At 40.2% G+C, this 21,603-nt stretch overlaps 1 protein-coding gene across 34 annotated transcripts in view; it reads right to left on the bottom strand.

The window, feature by feature from the left end:
* Positions 1-21,603, bottom strand: part of NEB (nebulin) — a 226,748-nt gene that overhangs the window by 154,809 nt on the left and 50,336 nt on the right. For all 34 annotated transcript variants that reach the window (XM_060152928.1, XM_060152894.1, XM_060152905.1 and 31 more), the window contains exons 28-40: positions 17,101-17,205; positions 16,239-16,346; positions 13,960-14,271; positions 12,744-12,950; positions 10,747-10,851; positions 8,886-8,993; positions 7,603-7,914; positions 6,827-7,033; positions 6,247-6,351; positions 5,955-6,062; positions 4,764-5,075; positions 3,421-3,627; positions 222-326 (exon numbers count right to left, since the gene is read on the bottom strand). In XM_060152928.1, coding sequence (XP_060008911.1) covers positions 222-326; positions 3,421-3,627; positions 4,764-5,075; positions 5,955-6,062; positions 6,247-6,351; positions 6,827-7,033; positions 7,603-7,914; positions 8,886-8,993; positions 10,747-10,851; positions 12,744-12,950; positions 13,960-14,271; positions 16,239-16,346; positions 17,101-17,205 — 2,301 coding nt within the window. The remainder of the gene's footprint in view (positions 1-221; positions 327-3,420; positions 3,628-4,763; positions 5,076-5,954; positions 6,063-6,246; positions 6,352-6,826; positions 7,034-7,602; positions 7,915-8,885; positions 8,994-10,746; positions 10,852-12,743; positions 12,951-13,959; positions 14,272-16,238; positions 16,347-17,100; positions 17,206-21,603) is intronic.

The raw sequence follows: 21,603 nt of genomic DNA, 5'->3' as shown, positions 1-21,603 counted from the left end.
CCTAGAACAAAATCCAACTGCCCTTCGAATTCCTAACTGCTGTCCCATCAACAGGCCTACTCCTACTCTTAGCAAAGCCAGATTAGAAAGATTCTCATTTGTGGGTTCCCACTCACTGTCAAAACAGTCATTCTCAAAATCGAGCCATTAATTAGTTAATTTGTTTTTATTGGTTCAAATAGGTAGGAAAGAAAGATGACAACTGGAGGAATTATACTCACATCACTCATATTAATTGTATTTGCCTTTGCCAGAATCATCTGGGGGATATCAGACATGATGTGGACTTTGGTCTTGTCAGCCTCCCATGCTTGTTTGTAGAGGTGCTGGAAAGAAAAAAAAAAAAGAAAAAAGGAAGGAAGGAAGAAAGGAAGGAAAAAAGAAAGAAAAGAAAGAGAAGAAAAAAGCAATGGAAGTTAGTATTTAAAAGTTTTAAAGGAAGTCAGTACATATATATTATTGTACACAAATATCAATATTTTATGTATTTTTATTAGCTGGCTCTTATTTTTAAAAAATTTAAAGGAAAAAGGTGCTCATTCAAACAAGACAGTGGAGAGGATGTCAGATGGAAAGTAAAATGTCCTGCCTTCCTATTTTATAGCCTGGATATAGCATCTCCATCCTAAAATTTTCTATGCGTATTAAAGTCGACATATAGTCCTTTTTTTTTAATATAAATGAGGTTATATAAAACATGTTTTACATCTTGCTTTTTTACTTAATATTATAGGTTAGACATCTTTTAGCCCTCTTAATAATTTACTTCATTCATTTAAAGAGCTGTGCAGTATTCCATGAAGAGGTGTAACCCAATTGATTTAACCAGTTCTCCTTTGATAGACATTTAATTTGTTGTTTCCAGTTTTTTTTCTACTATAAGCAATGATGCCATGATCTTTGTGGTGGGCCTGGAGATGTACAACCCAGACACTCACTCAAGGAAGGACTGGTTGCACCAACTATTGGCAGACAGCCTCCAAACTGTCACTTGCTTCAAGGTTTTGTTGCCTCACTTAAGAGCACACTCTTCCCTGGTGGCCATCCAGTTACTCATCAGAGTGGTGGTACAAAGGCCTGGCCATTCCACCCAGTTCAGGACACGTCCGGCAGGCCGTATATACTCAAGAGACCTCTGGGGCACTGGCATAGGCTTTGTAGGGCTGGCATCACAGTCGGACCCCTCTTGCCCCCCCCCTTTTTTTTTTTTACATCTTTATTGGAGTATAATTGCTTTACAATGGTGTGTTTGTTTCTGCTTTATAACAAAGTGAATCCGTTATACATATACATATGTTCCCATATCTCTTCCCTCTTGTGTCTCCCTCCCTCCCACCCTCCCTATCCCACCCCTCTAGGTGGTCACAAAGCACCGAGCTGATCTCCCTGTGCTATGCAGCTGCTTCCCACTAGCTATCTAGTTTACGTTTGGTAGTGTATATATGTCAATGCCACTCTCTCATTTTGTCACAGCTTACCCTTCCTCCTCCCCATATCCTCAAGTCCCCTCATTGGTACTGATCCCTGAAAAATGCCCTGTACTCCAAATTCCATCTCAGCATCTCTTTTTGGGGACCCTAACCTGCAAAAAGTATTACCGTGTGTATGTATGTGTGTACATCTTTGCATATACATGAGGATTTCTGAAGGGTATTGGGCAACTGAAGTTTTAATTTTATCAAATATTAACAAAAACTGTTGCTTAGAAGTTTACATTAACTCCCTTTCCAATACTGTATATCACACAACTTTTTTAATCTTTGCAAATCTTATAGGTGAAAAATGCTATCTCTTTGTTTTAGCCAGGTTTGATTAAGAAACAAAAGCAAAACTTCTGCTAGAGTCTTTTTCTAGATCAGGGGTCAGTAAATGTAAAGAGCCAGATAGTAAATAATGTTAGGCTTTGTGGGCCACAGAATCTCTGTTATGAACTACTCAGCTCTGCTGTTGCAGTGCAAAAGTGGCCACAGATGATATACAGATGAATAGCTGTGGCTGTGTTCCTATAAAATTTTATTTACAAAAACCAATTTTCTGACTTCTGATCAAGACCAGCACGATCCAACAGAACTATGCAATGATGAAAATGTCCTGTGTCATCTGTGTCATCAACACGACAGTCCCTAGCCACACGGGGCTATCAGTCACTTGAAATGTAGCTAATGTGAATGAAGAACAAATTATTAATATTAATTTATTGAGATTTGTCATCACATGTGGCTAGTGATTATAGTATTGGAAGCACAATTCTAATGGAAAGAGCAATAGTTAGTCATTAGAGTACTGGTTCTAGTCCAGACCAGGTCATTGACCTGCTGTGTGTCTTTAAGGGAGGTGCCTTGCCTCTCTGGGCCACCCTTTCCTCAACTCTGCAAGGAAGGGGTTCAACCTGATGACCACCAAGATATCTCTCAGTGTTAGCATTTGCTATTTCTGTGATTCTCATCTTGGCATGATTATTTTAAAATGGTAATCTTTAACACTGAAAAGATGAAAGGCTTAATTTAATATTTAAAAAGTAAATGTATGTTTGTGGTGGTTTAAATTCTAAGTCTTAAAAGGGGCACTGAGACTTTTGCCTTGTGTCAACAAGTCCTTTCCAAAGAGGTTGGTCTTCTTGACAAAATTCTTTCTCAGAAGACTCCAGGGGATTTACTCAGAGACTTAGCGTAATACAGCTCTATCTTTCTACATCATTTCCTGCAACCGTTTCATGTTCAGATTCAAATTATTTTTCCCCTTTTTGGTTAATCAATGGCATTTCTAATTATGATCCACAAAATATAACCAATGCTGTTGCAATTATTTTATTTTTGCAACTTAAAAACAGATGTCCAAGGGTGATGTACTTGTTGGTCCTGAAATCAAATTATGGCTAATTATGTCAAACTACAGTAAGGCTTTTCTGAAGGCTGGAGTCATTAATGATCCAGGGAAGTACTAGTGGAGAGCTATCGCTCTCAGCATTGCCCAGAGAAGGTCCTGGCTCAGAATGCTGCTACAGCCATGTAATCTAGTTTTCTTTTATTCCATCAAAAGAGCAAGGAAGCAGGGGTGGGCTGCAACACCCAGCTGTTATCATCAGCCCTACAGTCTACTGATTCAGCATAATGAGCTTCTACTAACTTCGCCTTAGACAAATGGGACTCATTTTCAAGATCTGCATCGAAAGAAAAGAGTCCATACTTATTTTGTTATGTCTATTAGGTAGGGTGGTTCACTGAGCATTTGGAGAGGGCACTTATTAGGACTAATTTCTATCTTTTTTGTTTGTTTTTTTAACTACAAGACCCTTTTTCAAGGTACAGGAAACATTAATTATGATGCTGTAAAACTGTTATCAAAACCTATAGATTAAATGTAGGCTATGCCTGGCTTATTCCTGATGCTTATGAAACACTACATTATTGAAAGACTTACTTCGTTCATAATTTTTGCATTATTCTTGGCCAAAACCATGTTCACTGAGTCCATCAAGGTGGAATACTTCAAAGTGTCTGGGTGTTGGCGGTACTTCTTTTCACTGATAATCTCCATGGCTTTCTTGTTTTTCTCAGCCTCCAGGGAGCCCAGAGGGAGCCATCCAACGCCCTTCATGAAGTCAGCATAGTCAGCTTTGTACTGATTCTGCAAAAGAGGAAAAGTTCGAGGATGAGAAGAAACCAAATCTTCCAAGAACCGTGAGCGGGTATTTAATATTCCATAAGTTCCACTTCAGTTTTCAACTGATAGTATATTCAACTTTAATTACTTTTAACCCTAAACTTTATTTTTTTTTTACATTTCCTTGCATGAGGAATTTAAAACAAGCAGCAATATCTTTGTGATTTATTTGCTTCTCTCAATGCCTTCATAAAGAAAAAGTGCTAAAAAATACCAAATAGATCAATCTACCATGTGACTACTGTCTCAAGAAAGGTGACCATGCTGGACTAACTTTCTTACAAAAATCCCCAAGTCCCCTTGGTTAACAGGAGACTTAGAGGACTCCATTTCTCTCTTTTGCTATAAGCTTTGAGCAGCCACCATGGTTACAACTCCTTCGGGTATGCCAGAAACCTCACTGATACTTTGTGCAAATTTCATTTTTTTCCCCTCAAATCAGACATTTCCCCCTATAACTGTACCACGGTTGCTTTCATTTGGGTACTTATGTACCTCCCCAGCTATAGCTCATGTCTTACATTTCCAAAGAGAAATATAGGCTCGGCATGGTCTGCATTTGGTTCATAATTTATATTCACTTTCCCCAGCCACCAAAGGGCCTCTATAGCTCAATTCTTGGCTTTACACTCTCTGTGCCTTCCTCACATTTATTCCAATAGCTGTTTCAGCCATCACCTCCTTACTATTTCATCAGTAAGTAAGATAGGCAATTATAAAGCTGGAAATGAAAGCTGGCTGGGAGTGAGGAACAGTAGCTCTCAAGTTACCTGACTTTCTGTTTTACCTCTTACTCCTTAATCAGGAACTTTTTATACTTCTGACTCTCTCTGCTAGATATATTTCCTTCAACACATTCTTTCTGAAACCAAATTTCATGTGTTATGGCTGATCTAGCATCCAATAATGCTCACAACAATAATAGATAGGGTTCATCCCTTAAAAAAATAAATTCAACCTAAGGTAAAAACTGAAACACCTCATTGGGAAATTACATACGAATTTCTTTCAGGATTTTCAAAATGTCATTACTTATGGTCTTTCATGATTTGCTTATTATCCAAAGTAAATGCTCTGCAAATGTTGTGGCTGTCACGTACATCACTTTGAATCTGCATCATGTTTTTGGCCAATTCAAAGCTCATGGCATCAGGAAGCATGTTGTAGGCATGGATCACGTTCCTGTAGTTGGTGTTGGTGGCCACTTCCTGAGACTTCTTGGCTGCCACCATGCTGAGCATGTCCGCCGGGGTGTGGAAGGATGTCTTGGATTTCTCGTACGCCTTCTTGTACTCCCGGTCTGACTGCATCTTGGCCACTTGCATGAAGTGCACCGACTTGGGGTCGTCCTCTAGGCTCCGGAAGCCAATGTGTTTCCCTTTGGCTTGTTCATAGGCTTGCCTGTACTTGTACTGTGGATGGAAAAGAAACATGGTGATGAAGATAGTGAAAGAAAGAGAACAAAATATAATTCACTACGTGCCATTAGCTTTGTCATAGGTGTAGGGTTTTAGAGCTACTCTAAACTTACAAAGGGAGGAGTTGTTGGCGGGGTGGGGGGACTGGGAGCAAATTTTTTTTTTTTTTGCGGTACGCGGGCCTGTCACTGTTGCGGCCTCTCCCGTTGCGGAGCACAGGCTCCGGACGCGCAGGCTCAGCGGCCATGGCTCACGGGCCCAGCCGCTCCGCAGCATGTGGGATCCTCCCGGACCGGGGCACGAACCCGTGTCCCCTGCATCGGCAGGCGGACCCTCAACCACTGTGCCACCAGGGAAGCCCCAGGAGCAAAATATTTTTACTTCAAATTTCTTGACAGACTTGAGTCCATGAGGGGAAAAAATCATCTAGAGTTAATCAAAGTGATGTGTAAATAAGTTGTTTTAGGGTTATTTAGAAAAGCAGCTTTTCCCACTCTGCTGTGTAACAGCGGAAAGGGCTGCAGGCACCACTTTTCATGGTGCGCCTCTACATTCAGGAAAGAGCTTGGTAATGGATCTTCTGGGTAAAGTGCATAGATCACATCCCTATGTTTGCTAGGAATTGCCCATAAACAACTTAAGCACTCTAAAAGTAACTTATTTTAACAAGACCCTGTCACTTTTTACATTGAATGATGAACAAATAATTAGAGCATCCTTGGACTGGGTGAAGGGAGGTGTCTTGTGTGTTACATGGAACAGTGGTCCCACCAACACTGGACAGAGCTGATTACAGCTCCTGCATACACATGAGCTTGGCTCATTTGCTCTTTTTCTCATTTAGACTAAATAAGCATCAGTGAAAGCACTTACATCACTGGCAATGTCTCTGGAGGCTCTTGCAGCCTTTATTGGGATGGCATCAGGCCTCAGATCATATCCTTTCTTCTTTTCTTCTTCCCAGCCAGCTTTGTACAGTTTCTAAATGATGAAGTAGAAAAACACCAGCATCTTGTTAGTCGCTTAGAATGGGGACCCTAATTTTAAAGTGGTTGTCATGCGGAAGACAGATATTCCACAACTACTAGTTCCCTTCAAACTCTTCCCTCCCCCTGCCACCACCCCCCACTCCCTGCATCTTTGTTGTTGTTGTTAATCTACTCACATCACTCATGGTGATTTGGTTGACTCTGGAGAGTAAAATGCCTGGAGTATCAGGCATGACGTGAATGGTGGTCTTGTCTTTGTTCCATTTTTCAGTGTAGAGCCTCTACAATAAGAAAGGCAGGCACATGACTGTACAGCAGGACAAATCTGCAATGTGCTATCAAGAGGAAGAGACTCACATCTCCATGGTAGAAGAGGTTAAATCTGATATTGGAAAATGAATGAAATAGCAAGAAGATGGGCTGATGAGACTGGACACATGATTTTAAAAATCATCAAACAAGGGAGCCCTCTTCCACTGAAACAACAAAGGCTATCTTGCTCCAACCACACATTACATAGAGCTTCGTGGTTCTAGCACACACTCAGCATGAGGTTGACAGACAGCCTGGGGTTGGTATAAGTGGGAGCTCTCTAGACACGATGACGGTTATAGACTGCCCCCTCCTACCACCACCGCCACGACCACGACCATCAGAAAGATGAAAACGCTGATGAAGGTCAAAGTGGCACTGCCTGGTTCAATGGTCTGAGCACTGCAGGGGTTCTGAGGCTGAGGCCAGCAGGTGAGTTCTTACCTTGTTCATAATCAGTTTGTTACTTTTGTTTAGTGCTTGTTCCACTGTGTCCATGGCGTATGTGAACTTTAGCTTCTCAGGGTGCTGGCGGTACTTCTTCTCGCTAAGAATCTCTCCTGCTTTCTTTGCCTTCTCCACCTCCGGTGACTCTATGGGCACCCAGCCGATCCCTTTCATCCAATTGGTGAAGTCGGATTTGTACAGATTCTTCACAACGAAAAAGGAAATTCTCGTTTCAGAAAGAGTCAGGGCATGGGTTTCTTTGACCAGATGATTTGCTCATTTTTAAAAAGAGGAAAAAAAAAAAAAGGATGGGGGGACTGGGAGAACTACCTGCTTTTTATTCCCTACCATCCTTCAGAAAAAAATTAATTACAAAGTGATTGTATTCATGGTGGTTTTGAACAGAAAATCCTGACCCAATAATTCCTTTAAAAATTTAACTTTTTTGGGGGGAACGTTAACAGAATTTTGCAATGGAAAGGATATTATATAGCACCCATTTGGACCTGTTAGTCTTTCACAGAATACAACATATATTGGGTCTAACTTCCAAAGTTTAAGTATATATATACATAATAACTAAAGAAAACTATATATATAGTTCAAATGAGTGAAATCCTAAAACTCCAAATTCTGGAGAGGATCCCTAATTACAGTGAGTCCAACCAGGTTTAGGATGGAGTAAATGGAATTGCTGATTTCTAGTTCTTCTTAGCCGTCAGCTAGAAATGGATAACTAATTTTATGCTGACAATCTGATGACTGCTACATACGTCACTTTGAATCTGCATCGCGTTCCTGGAATGCTCCACGTTCAAGGCATCAGGCAGCAGGGTGTAGTGGTGGAAGGGTTGTCTGTAGTTGGTGTTGGTGGCGACCTCCTGAGATTTCTTGGCTGCTGTCACACTGAACATATCCAAGGGGGTGTGATACTTGGTCTTGCTGGCTTCATAGCCCTTTTTGTACTCACGATCTGACTGTATTTTGGCTACATTCATGTAGTGAACCAGTTTAGGATCATCCTGAAGACTGAGAAATCCAATTTGTTTGCCTTTGGCTTTCTCGTAGGCCTCCTTATATTTGAACTACATGAAAAAGAAGGGCAGACAGAAGTTTGATAGGGTAGATTGTATGAAATACTAAAGCATTAAAGTGAATTTATATCACAAATTAAGCAATAGCCAAATTCATTCTGAATCTAGGTAACACCTAAGTTTTTTAGTATTTTTAAGTAAACAACTAGCAAAGTATTTCCAATGGATGGTCTTGAGATCTGCTCTGGGGATAATTAAGAATGGAATAAATTGTAGTTTATATCTAGATTATTCATAGGTGGATTCTTTGAATACAAACAAAGGTTCCTGAAAAGTTTCTTAAGGATTTGGTGAACATAGTTTTTATTATCTGTTTCTATGATTAATTTGCATCACCTTATAAACTATTTGCATAATTCTGAGTAAATTGCAGCAAAGACATTATAAAAATTAGTATATTGGACTCCAAATGAATTTCTACTCTATCAAGGTATATCAATTCCTATAGAAAATATAACTTAATTTATAAAAAGTAATTAATTAAGTAAGTAAATAAGTAAGCAGGTAACTGAAATGCTGTCGTTTAATATATAATTCTTCCTGGTTTTCCATATTTCACCAGATTTTTTTCTTTATGGAAATTATATTATCAAAAAATTGTATTCTTTTAAAATACTGGGAGACTTTCTTGATTTAGTAATATTTTAGTATACCAAGGCTTTTTTCTTAACAAAATCCAAATAAAAAGCAGTTTTCAAGTTCATAATAATAATACTAATGAGAATTCCATGTATTTGACAGTTTAAAAAAATTATCTTCTTTGTAACAACTTACTGAGTTTTTAAATATTTTTAAGATAAAAAAATCACTGGTACCTAAGATATTAGGAATTATTTTTATACTACAATTTTTTATTTGCTTCCTAATATAGCTCATATACATACACCATGTAAATATATATATACACCATGTGAATATTTTTTAAATATAAAGAGAGTTTACTACTTTCAAATTAGACTTACATTGCTAGCAATATTCCTTGAACTTTTTGCAGCAACAATTGGAATGGCATCTGGTCTCAAATCATAGCCCTTAGCAAGGGTTTTCTTCCAATCTGCTTTATACTTAGCCTTGAAAAAAGGAAAGATTATTTTATTATCTGACATAATTAAAAGAGGAATGAAACAGGAAACCAAAATCTTTCTTATAAAACATGTCAAAATATATCCCTTTCTATTAAAAGAATCCAGAGTTAGGGCTCTAAGTTCATCTTTTAGAAATCTATTATTCTTTAAAAAAAAAAATCAGTAAACTATATACACAGTATGGTCTCAACTGCTGTAAAGAATGTATATGTGTACATTAAAAAAAGCAATGGAAAGGTATTGCTTTGAATGTGGGATAACAGAAGATTTTAATTTTTTCATAATTTTCTATATTTTCCAATTTTTCTATAATAAGCATGCAATGCTTTTATTTTCTTGTATTTTTTATAATGAAACATTTTAAACTTACAGAAAGATGTGGGTACTAAAATTAAAAGTTCAGATGTAGTACCACCCAGCTTTAATTAATATTAATTTTTAAATATTACTTATAAAAGCAGGAAAAAGTTTTAAATAAACCAAAAGCATAGAAATGAGTACTTTAAAAAATGTTTATTTGGAGATAAAAGAGAGCCTAAAATGTTAGGAAGAATGACTAAATCATCTTTTAAGAAATGAACAGGGCTTCCCTGGTGGCGCAGTGGTTGAGAGTCCGCCTGCCGATGCAGGGGACACGGGTTCGTGCCCCGGTCTGGGAAAATCCCACATGCCGCAGAGCGGATGGGCCACTGAGCCTGCGCGTCCGGAGCCTGTGCTCCGCAACGGAAGAGGCCACAACAGTGAGAGGCCCGCGTACCGCACAAATAAAAAAAAATAATAATAAAAAAATAAATAAAAAAAAAGAAATGAACAATTTGATCCAGGTTGGATTATGTCTTTAAATTAGAATTTACCAATTTGCTTTAAAAGCAAAAGGAAATAATTCATAATAGTAAATTTAAACATCGCCACCAATTAGAGAGAGATGCTAGTCACATACAAAGAAGAGTTTCTAAAGAAAATCACGGTAAACTTGTTTAGAAGTTTAGAATTTTAACAAATAACTGAAACAAAAGTTATAGAACTAGCAATACTTATCCTTACTACAGACCATGCATTCCTGTATTTTCCAATCCTCTCTGTCCTATTTTGTTTTACTTTTTAAAAAATGGAACACAACCTACTAGACTGATTTTATAACCCACTAATGAGTCATAGCCCACAGTTGGGAAAAGTCCGCATTAAGTGAAATGTATGGTAGGCTCTAGTCTCATATTCTATGATAAGGATCCAATCTGGAGACTGTTGGTTTGCAAATTGGTCTCTGTACATGGAGGGCAAGGAGAGCCTGAAAAAACAGGCTGACCACTCCAGCTTGGTAGGCGGCAGGTTTAATAAACAAGGGAACTTACATTCGAGGTTTGTCTTGGGCAGTCACAAGACAAGTAGATCTTCACACCCGCCTGCCAGAACCTTACAAGTTTATTAAGACCTCAAGTGGATTCAGTGCAAGTGGTCTCAACAACACATTGGTCTCTCAAGGCTGTGTCCTTGAAAATGGCTCCCACTGTGGGAACAGTGGGCAGAACTTACATTCCAAGGATGGGAGGGGGTGAGGAGCCTCCAATTGCTCAGGTGCAGCTCAAGGGTCACGTCCTCTCAATGACCTCCTCCATCAAAGACTCAAAGGGTCCACACTCAGTTTGCTCCCCCTAAAATTCCCAGTGCTAGTTATATAGAACTGGAAAGGAGAGGCCCATGTAAGCAATACTAGATGGGCACCAGGCCAAATACTCACATCACTTATGTTGAAGGCATTGACCTTGGCTTGAATAAACTGCGGTACATCAGGGTCCATAGTGTACTTGTGCTTCAGTTTCTCTCCCTCCACCTTGTAGTTCACCTAAAAACAAAGGAGGCAGCGTGCAAATCGTATTAGCTAACATAATGTAAGTTTCATCTAGCACACGTTCCTTTAAAAAGGAAGACTATCGTTTGTGTTTTTCCATTTATAAGGCAATTAGCTACATTATCACACAGAGGGAGTGTTGGCAGACATATTCATTGCTCATTCCACCCATATTTATTGGACAGCACGCTGATCAATAGGCAGCATGGTAGGTTCTGTGTTTAAAGTGGTTAAAAAGAAAAAGGCAGACCTGTCCTCTTGGAGCTTAGAGTCCAATAGAGGAAACAGAGAATAGCACATAAACTGTAAGATAGAGCTAGAATTCGTGATGTGTTGTAAATTAAATAACTTTAGGAAAGAAATGAACAGGGTCAGGGTGGGGGGTCAGCAAAGGCTCTCTAAAAAGGTAACATTTACACCCAAACTTGAAGAAAAGGGAAGGGTCCGGGCAGAAGAAGAGCATTCAGGGCCCTGGGTCTAGAAGGGGCATGGCTAGCTTGAGGAACTGAAGGTCACTGGGCTGGAATGTGCTGAGCGGGGTCCCAGGAGGATTAGACAGGAGGGGGGCGGGGGCACAGAGCTGAGGGCTTTTTCAACCAAGTTAACAGTTTAGATTTTACTTTGAGTTCAAGGAGAAGCTACTAAGGGGTTTTAAGTATAAGAAGGACATGATTTGATTTATGTCTGAAGACAGTCTTTTTGGTTTTTGTGTGGCCCCAGGCAGGGAGTCCAGGTAATGGATTATTACAGTTGTCCACGTGAGATATGGAGGCCAGAACTAGGGTTGGTGGCAGCTGAAAGACAGAGAAGTGCTCCAACAGGATGGCTGAGAGATTTGGGAGGCTAACTCAGTAGATGCGTTGGATGAGGGGGGGTTCACATGGGGAGGTGTCGATGGTGACTGCCAGGTTTCAGGCTTGAGTAACTAGGTAGATGTTGACGGCATTTATTGGGATGAGGAAGACTTAATATCGTGAGTTTAGGGTTTTCCTAGCTAACTGGAAAAACACAGGGAGAAGTGACACCTCGGTCAGTACAAAAGAAATCAGAACAATCTACACCATTTAGTACCACTAGAATAGAATTAATCTTGAAACATCGGTGGTAATGTGGGACTGGTCTGAGAAATAAAATCCAGAAAACCCTCAAATCTGAACCGAAGAATACATTCCCCACCTTCGAATATCTGGGGTTAAAGCCACAAAAAGTCCTCTCTTCTTTGTTTTTTACTTACCACTCTATTTCTGGGGGAGGTATCTTAGAACTCTGAAATTATCAAATGAGGGGAAGCACTGAGCATTGTAATTAGCCTCTGACTAAGAAAAAGGGTCCAGATAGACCTCGGCTCAGAAAAAAGACTCTGGATGACTCTGAAAGCAAACTGCTTAACTCTTCCCCAGAGGTGTTTCTCTCTCTCAGAATATCGCCCTATTTATTTTGCAAGGGGATTAGGACATTAGCCTTCTCCTCATCTGGCTAGGTAGAACTCTTACAACTCTCTCTCTCTCTCTCTCTATATATATATATAGAGAGAGAGAGAGAGAGAGAGAGAGAGCGCAATATATATCTTGGTTTGCAATTCAGACAAGGTCACAGATTATAATAGAAATAATTTTATTTCCTATGTATAGTGTAGGGGTCTGCTTATAAATAACATAGACTCTCTACATTTGGAAAACAAAGCAAACTTGGAACATCGTCCTTCTCTCCTTCCTGTTCTTCTTAAGTCCCAAGTTGCTTCAAAAGTAAAACCTTTTGATATACCTCTGAAAGCAGATGATTTGCTAAGATAGATGCACACTCATGAATTGAATTAAGAAGGATTGTGGAGTAACTGGTCATGGGGTTATTCATGGACAAAAACTCTTTGAAGGAAAACCACTTACATCACTTAGCTGCTTTGTGTTGTGCTGAGCCAAAACCATGCCCATGGAATCAGGCACACTTGTGAACTTGATGGTATCTGGGTGCTGTCGGTACTTTCTCTCATTTAATGCATTGCCTGCTTTCTTGGCCTTCTCAACCTCCAGAGAACCAAGAGGGATCCATCCAATGCCCTTGAAGCAGTTGTTGTACTCATCTTTATATACATTCTGTAAAAGAGTAATCTCAGATGAGGGGATATCCTAGTGCATACTCAAGAGCTGTTTCTGGAATCTGTAATTCTATCCAGGGCGGGAATGAAGAGCAACCTGTCAGCATGCCTGTGTCTATACTGGAGCTTTTGGCTATCTCTGCCACAGAGCTTCTTACCCAGAATTTGGTCATAAGAAAAAGCAGTTCTGTTGTTAGAGTGCATTAACACTCCAGGAGAGAATGTAGGCCACATATTTCCATGGGTACTGCTAAAAAAAAAAAAAAAAAAAAAAAAAGTGTCTCTTCTGACAATAAATTGGGCTTTCCTTTTGATTTCACTGAGATCTCCACAACTTCTGAATTTCACCCACACCGTCCACCTGAGCTCCTCCATCTCAGGTGGAGAGAGACATTCTCATTGAGCAACAATAAAGGAACACAATTTTTTCCCTTTACCAAGGATGATTCTTACAAAAACCTGGCTCCTGCAGCAGGAAATGCTCTGAATATTAAACACCCTCCCCCATGCAGCTCTCCATGAGTCATGCTGCAATCACAAAACCCTCCTGGTTCATTTTAGATGACTCGTTACATACATTTACATGCATGAGAGTGTGACCTTGAGTTCAAAAATAGAAGAAGAAGAAAGAAAAGAACATTCCTGAATTCAGAAAGAATAGAGAATGCTCCTATTTTGCATTATACATATTGCTGTCGAAGCAGGCCCACCAGGAGTAACCATTTCCTTTTGTTGAGAACCAGGGTGGCTTATATACTTAGTAGAACATGGCTTTATCTTTGACCCATAAGTTAATAAAGATAATATCAATGATTGTGATAGGCGCACAGAAAGCTAGTAAAACACAGCGTGTCTACCATGCCTTTGTTACTCTTTCAATGACGACTGTATATTTTAAAGTGCATTTTTCAAATACCTTATTGTATTGTGAAGTCTACTAAAATAGGAAGAAATGATCACCTGTTCAGTACCAGCATCTCTAGGTCTATAATGTTATATATACTCACATCACTCTGAATTTGATTCATATTCCTGGTATGCTCAAGACTCAGGGCATCAGGTAGGTATGTGTAGTGATGTATCGGCTGCTTATAGTTGATGTTGGTGGCAACATCCTGGGCCATCTTTGCAGCTGTAATGCTAACCATGTCCCCAGGGGTATGATAGCTGGTTTTGGTGTTTTCATAGTTCTTCTTGTATTCACGATCAGACTGTAACTTTGCCACATTCGTATAGTGGACAAGCTTAGGATCATCCTGGAGGCTTCTGAAACCCACATGCTTTCCCTTTGCCTTCTCGTAAGCTTCCTTGTATTTATACTGTGGAGGCAGAATTTGGTTAGCAAAGTCCTAAGCATTGGGAACATTAGGTGGAGCGATTATATTCACACACAAAGGCATTCAGAATATTGTGATTTTCTGGAAGACTATACAAGAAATACAGTCCACACCCCATGCCCCCCAACCCCAGGAAGTTTAGACTGAAAGCATTTATTTCCAATACTGCTGGGTTATAAATGGGTATCATGATAAATTCAGGAGCAGGTTCTTTTCTTTGCTACGAATGCTATAGATGATTTGCATGTGGAACTTTATATAGAGCCAACTCTATTAAGTTTTCACACTTAATATAAACATAACATATTCCAAGATATAAGACTACATTCCAAATATACCTCTTGGTTTTCCAGGGATGTGAATTTTCCTAATCCAACATGTTAGTTCACATCACAGAATACTAGAAATACTTCTGTTTTCGATTCTGATTGGTCCAGGAAAAGGTGCAGAAGAAACTCTAAAGAACTGTACATGCAAGACGTTTATACTCAGATCTCTTTGGGGTGGGGGATGGAAAATATTACTATGTTTGTTGTCTCAGTTGACCTAATATGGTTAAACAAAAAAACCCTCTTCTTTGGCAGGTAGCTAGGCTTTCACCCAACCCCATTTCTCAGCAGCTACTCTCCAAGCTCACTGCTGAAGCAGCTGCACATGAATTAAGGAACTATATAATAAGGGCAGGAACCACCAAGACCTTTCCTCATCAGTAAAAGCCTGACTGCAAAAGCTCTGCGGTCCAAGGTCTCTCACCGCTGAGATCGGCAATGGGGTGTAGACTGAGCTATACAGTAGGTAACAAATCAAAACCTCAATTTTTATGTAAGAGAATTCAAATCCACCCAAACTCTGAAGACACTCTGCTCCTGCCATTTAAGCACCAATTTATAAACAAGAGTTTAGCAGGCAAAAGAATTATCAAGTAATTTCTAGGCACGTTAGAAAAAGTTCTGTGTAAGGGCTAAAAATAAAAATGATAATGTCATATTTTAGACTGTCACTTTCTCCTTAAACTAGAAATGTATTTCAGAGTGATGTGCAAAGCTTTGAAGAACACATTTTCAGTACCATCCCTACATGGAAGGCTGTAGAATTCTTACACCCTATCTTCCACATGGTCTGTACACGTGGTTTCTTTCTTTTCTTGTGTCAGATGAAGAGTGTAGCCTCTGGAATAGTGTGTGACAGTGAAATCTATGGCGTGTGCGTGCTTTTGGAAAATTTTGTTTTTCAATGATGAGAAGAAGTGTAAGTGTATACTTTTTCTATTACAGATGAAATAAATCAAAATTATATTCTAGAAAAGTGGGCTTTTTCCCATTTGGTTTATAAAATCTGTACATTTTATTTAACATTTTTTCAATCTTCTTAATACAATTATAATGCAGGCAGTCATCTGAATTTAACATGTTAGTGGCAGGTAGGGTATTCTCCCTGAAAATAAATGTGGGCTGTCAGGGAAATGTGTCAGGGAAGGTAATTTGAGCTATGAATCAGGAGAGAAAGCCACTGTCAGATTTATGACAGCTCTACCAAGTGGGGTCAACTGAAAAGAATCACAAAACATTGAAAAAGTGACAGGTTTTCAGGGCTTCCCTGGTGGCACAGTGGTTGAGAGTCTGCCTGCCGATGCAGGAGACATGGGTTCATGCCCCAGTCCGGGAAGATCCCACATGCCACGGAGCAGCTGGGCCCGTGAGCCATGGCCGCTGAGCCTGCATGTCCGGAGCCTGTGCTCCGCAACAGGAGAGGCCACAACAGTGAGAGGCCCGCGTACCACAGGGAAAAAAAAAAAAAAGTGACAGGTTTTCAAAATAATATTTTGCGGAGAATTTAAATGTCATTAATTCAACATACTGTTTTCAATGTGGTATCATTTTAACAAGCACCCATTTGATTACTTTGTAAAAATGACAATCACCCAGATTTCACCTAAAATTTTTACTCACGTCACTGGCAATGTTTCTCGATGCTTTGGCTGCAGTGATGGGTATAGCGTCACCCAGCACATTGTTGCCCTTGGCTATTAAATCATGCCAGTCCCGTTTATAACAGACCTGCGATGGAAAAGGAAAAAGGATGTCAGCATGCTGTAGGGTAATCAGCGACACTGATTCCTCAACAGCTGGGATTGCTTTGTTCTTCTCCAGATAGAAGCTAGAAGAATCTCCTATAGCACACAGTTTTAAGAAGTCACATTAATGGTAAATCAACCATACTTCAATTTAAAAAACAGAAGTCACATGAGCAAAATGTCATACATGAAATTGTATAGCATAAACTTATTAGACTCTGTACTAATCATTCACCCAAGTCTGGTTTGGGCACATATTGAAGAGGGAAATTGAGAAACTGGAGTGGATCCAGAGGAGAGTAATAAAGGTTCTGGAAACCACAGTATGTGAGAACCAACTGGAGAAAATGAAGCTCAATCTTATGAAAGGAAGGTCCAGGAAAGACCTGGTGGTTAGCTTTAGAAATTTTAGTGTTGTTGTTAAAAAAAAAAAAGGGGGGGGGTGGGTTTCATTTATCTTCATTTTTCTGGAGGATAAAAACTTCCTCCATGTGCAGAACTAGGAAAACTAGAGAAATATGTGTTGAGCTTGACACAAAGAAGAATGCTATACCCTTTAGAGTTGTCCTACACTTGAAAAGGCCAACTCAAGAGGTACAGAACCATTATCATGGGATATGCTCTAATGGGGGCTATGGAGAAAACTGACCTAAATTGTCAAAGCCCTGTCATACTCTAAAATTCTATTATTTTATCATCAGGTCTGGATTTCACACCCCATCAAAACCCCTACTTACATCACTTATATTGTAAGCATTGCACTTGGCCTGGAGAAATTGAGGAACATCAGGACCCATCGTATATTTATGTTTCACATCTTCTCCTTTAGCTTTGTATAAGATCTGCAACACATAGTCACAAAAATAAAATGCATTATGGCTGACTTCCAGGAAGATGGCGGAAGAGTAAGATGCGGAGATCACCTTCCTCCCCACAGATACACCAGAAATACATCTACACGTGGAACAACTCCTACAGAACACCTACTGAATGCTGGCAGAAGACCTCAGACCTCCCAAAAGGCAAGAAACCCCCCACGTACCTGGGTACGGAAAAAGAAAAAAGAATAAACAGAGACAAAAGGATAGGGATGGGACCTGCACCAGTGGGAGGGAGATGTGAAGGAGGAAAGGTTTCCACACACTAGGAAGCCCCTTCGTGGGCGGAGACTGCAGGTGGCGGAGGAGGAAAGCTTCGGAGCCTCGGGGGAGAGCACAGCAACAGGGGTGCGGGAGGCAAAGCGGAGAGATTCCCGCACAGAGGATCGGTGCCGACCGGCACTCAACAGCCCGAGAGGCTTGTCTGCTGCCCCGCCGGAGCGGGCGTGTCTGGGAGCTGAGGCTCGGGCTTTGGTCGGAGCGCAGGGAGAGGGCTGTGGTTGGCAGCGTGAACACAGCCTGAAGGGGTTAGTGCAACACGGCTAGCCGGGAGGGAGTCCAGGAAAAGTCTGGACCTGCCGAAGAGGCAAGAGACTTTTTCTTCCCTCTTTCTTTCCTGGTGCATGAGGAGAGGGGATTAAGAACGCTGCTTAAAGGAGATCAAGAGACGGGCGCGAGTCACGGCTAAAAGCGCGGACCCCAGAGACAGCCCGCCACTGCCAGGGTCCTGTGATCCAGGGACAACTCCCCCGGGAGAATGCACGGCACGCCTCAGGCTAGTGCAATGTCATGCTGGCCTCTGCAGCCGCAGGCTTGCCCGGCACTCTGTGCCCCTCCCTACCCCCGGCCTGAGTAAGCCAGAGCCCCCGCATCAGCGGCTCCTTTAACCCGTCCTGTCTGAGCGAAGAACAGACACCCTCCAGCGACCTACACCCAGAGGCGGGGCCAGATCCAAAGCTGAACCCCTGGGAGCTGTGAGAACAAAGTAGAGAAAGGGAAATCTCTCCCAGCAGCCTCAGAAGAAGCGGATTAAAGCTCCACAATCAACTTAATGTACCCTGCATCTGTAGAATACATGAATAGACCACGAATCATCCCAAATTAACCGTGTGGATGAAAGGCTCTTGGTGCTGCAGCCAGGAGTTAGTGCTGTGCCTCTGAGGTGGGAGAGCCAACTTCAGGACCCTGGTCCACAAGAGACCTCCCAGCTCCACATAATATCAAACGGCAAAAATCTCCGAGAGATCTCCATCTCAACACCAGCACCCAGCTTCACTCAACGACCAGCAAGCTACAGTGCTGGACACCCTATGCCAAACAACTAGCAAGACAGGAACACAACCCCACCCATTAGCAGAGAGGCTGCCTAAAATCATAATAAGGCCACAGACACCCCAAAACACACCACCAGATGTGGACCTGCCCACCAGAAAGACAAGATCCAGCCTCATCCACCAGAACACAGGCACTAGTCCCCTCCACCAGGAAGCCTACACAGCCCACTGAACCAACCTTAGCCACTGGAGACAGACACCAAAAACAACGGGAACTACAAACCTGCAGCCTGCGAAAAGCAGACCCCAAACACAGTAAGATAAGCAAAAGGAGAAGACAGAGAAACACACAGCAGATGAAGGAGCAAGGCAAAAACCCACCAGACAAAACAAATGAAGAGGAAATAGGCAGCCTACCTGAAAAAGAATTCAGAATAATGATAGTAAAGATGATCCAAAATCTTGGGAGTAGAATGGAGAACATACAAGAAATGCTTAACAAGGACCTAGAAGAACTAAAGAGCAAACAAACAGAAATGAACAACAAAATAAATGAAATTTAAAATTCTCTAGAAGGGATCAATAGCAGAATAACTGAGGCAGAAGAACGGATAAGTGACCTGGAAGATAGAAGAGTGGAAATAACTACTGCAGAGCAGAATAAAGAAAAAAGAATGAAAAGAAATGAAGACAGCCTAAGAGACCTCTGGGACAACATTAAATGTACCAACATTCGAATTATAGGGGTTCCAAAAGAAGAAGAGAAAAAGAAAGGGACTGAGAAAATATTTGAAGAGATTATAGTTGAGAACTTCCCTAATATGGGAAAGGAAATAGTTAATCAAGTCCAGGAAGCACAGAGAGTCCCATACAGGATAAATCCAAGGAGAAATATGCCAAGACACATATTAATCAAACTGTCAAAAATTAAATACAAAGAAAACATATTAAAAGCAGCAAGGGATAAACAACAAATAACACACAAGGGAATCCCCATAAGGTTAACAGCTGATCTTTCAGCAGAAACTCTGCAAGCCAGAAGGGACTGGCAGGACATATTTAAAGTGATGAAGGAGAAAAAACTGCAGCCAAGATTACTCTACCCAGCAAGGATCTCATTCAGATTTGATGGAGAAATTAAAACCTTTACAGACAAGCAAAAGCTGAGAGAGTTCAGCACCACCAAACCAACTCTACAACAACTGCTAAAGGAACCTCTCTAGGCAAGAAACACAAGAGAAGGAAAAGACCTACAATTAACGAACCCAAAACAGTTAAGAAAATGGGAACAGGAACATACATATCGATAATTACCTTAAATGTAAATGGACTAAATGCTCCCACCAAAAGACACAGATTGGCTGAATGGATACAAAAACAAGACCCATATATTTGCTGTCTTCAAGTGACCCACTTCAGACCTAGAGACACATACAGATTGAAAGTAAGAGGATGGAAACAGATATTTCATGCTAATGGAAACCAAAAGAAAGCTGGAGTAGCAATTCTCGTATCAGACAAAATAGACTTTAAAATAAAGACTATTAGAAGAGACAAAGGACACTACATAATGATCAAGGGATCGATCTAAGAAGAAGATAAAACAATTGTAAATATTTATGCACCCAACATAGGAGCACCTCAATACATAAGGCAAATACTAACAGCCATAGAAGGGGAAATCAACAGTAACACAGTCATAGTAGGGGACTTTAACACCCCACTTTCACCAATGGACAGATCATCCAAAATGAAAATAAATAAGGAAAAACAAGCTTTAAATGATACATTAAACAAGATGGACTTAATTGATATTTATAGGACATTCCATCCAAAAACAACAAATACACATTTTTCTCTAGTGCTCATGGAACATTCTCCAGGATAGATCATATCTTGGGTCGCAAATCAAGCCTTGGTAAATTTAAGAAAATTGAAATTGTATCAAGTATCTTTTCCAACCACAACGCTATAAGACTAGATATCAGTTACAGGAAAAGATCTGTAAAAAATACAAACACATGGAGGCTAAACAATACACTAGTTAATAACGAAGTGATCACTGAAGAAATCAAAGAGGAAATCAAAAAAATACCTAGAAACAAATGACAATGGAGACACGATGACCCAAAATCTATGGGATGCAGCAAAAGCAGTTCTAAGAGGGAAGTTTATAGCAATACAATCCTACTTTTGAACAGGAAATATCTCGAATAAACAACCTAACCTTGCACCTAAAGCAATTAGAGAAAGAAGAACAAAAAAACCCCAAAGTTAGAAGAAGAAAGAAATCATAAAAATCAGATCAGAAATAAATGAAAAAGAAATGAAGGAAACGATAGCAAAAATCAATAAAACTAAAAGCTGGTTCTTTGAGAAGATAAACAAAATTGATAAACTATTAGCCAGATTCATCAAGAAAAAAAGGGAGAACACTCAAATCAATAGAATTAGAAATGAAAAAGGAGAAGTAACAACTGACACTGCAGAAATACAAAAGATCATGAGAGATTACTACAAGCAACTCTATGCCAATAAAATGGACAACCTGGAAGAAATGGACAAATTCTTAGAAAGGCACAACCTGCCAAGACTGAATCAGGAAGAAATAGAAAATATGAACAGACCAATCACAAGCACTGAAATTGAAAGTGTGATTAAAAATCTTCCAACAAACAAAAGCCCAGGACCAGATGGCTTCACAGGCGAATTCTATCAAACATTTAGAGAAGAGCTAACACCCATCCTTCTCAAACTCTTCCAAAATACAGCAGAGGGAGGAACACTCCCAAAGTCATTCTACGAGGCCACCATCACCCTGATACCAAAACCAGACAAGGATGTCACAAAGACAGAAAACTACAGGCCAATATCACTGATGAACATAGATGCAAAAATCCTCAACAAAATACTAGCAAACAGAATCCAACAGCACATTAAATGGATCATACACCATGATCAAGTGGGGTTTATTCCAGGAATGCAAGGATTCTTCAATATACACAAATCAATCAGCGTGATACACCATATTAACAAATTGAAGGAGAAAAACCATATGATCATCTCAATAGATGCACAGAAAGCTTTT

The sequence above is a fragment of the Lagenorhynchus albirostris genome, chromosome 6 (assembly GCF_949774975.1).
Source record: "Lagenorhynchus albirostris chromosome 6, mLagAlb1.1, whole genome shotgun sequence".
NCBI classification, from domain to species: Eukaryota; Metazoa; Chordata; class Mammalia; order Artiodactyla; family Delphinidae; genus Lagenorhynchus; species Lagenorhynchus albirostris.
This window is presented reverse-complemented; position numbering and strand designations above follow the sequence as displayed.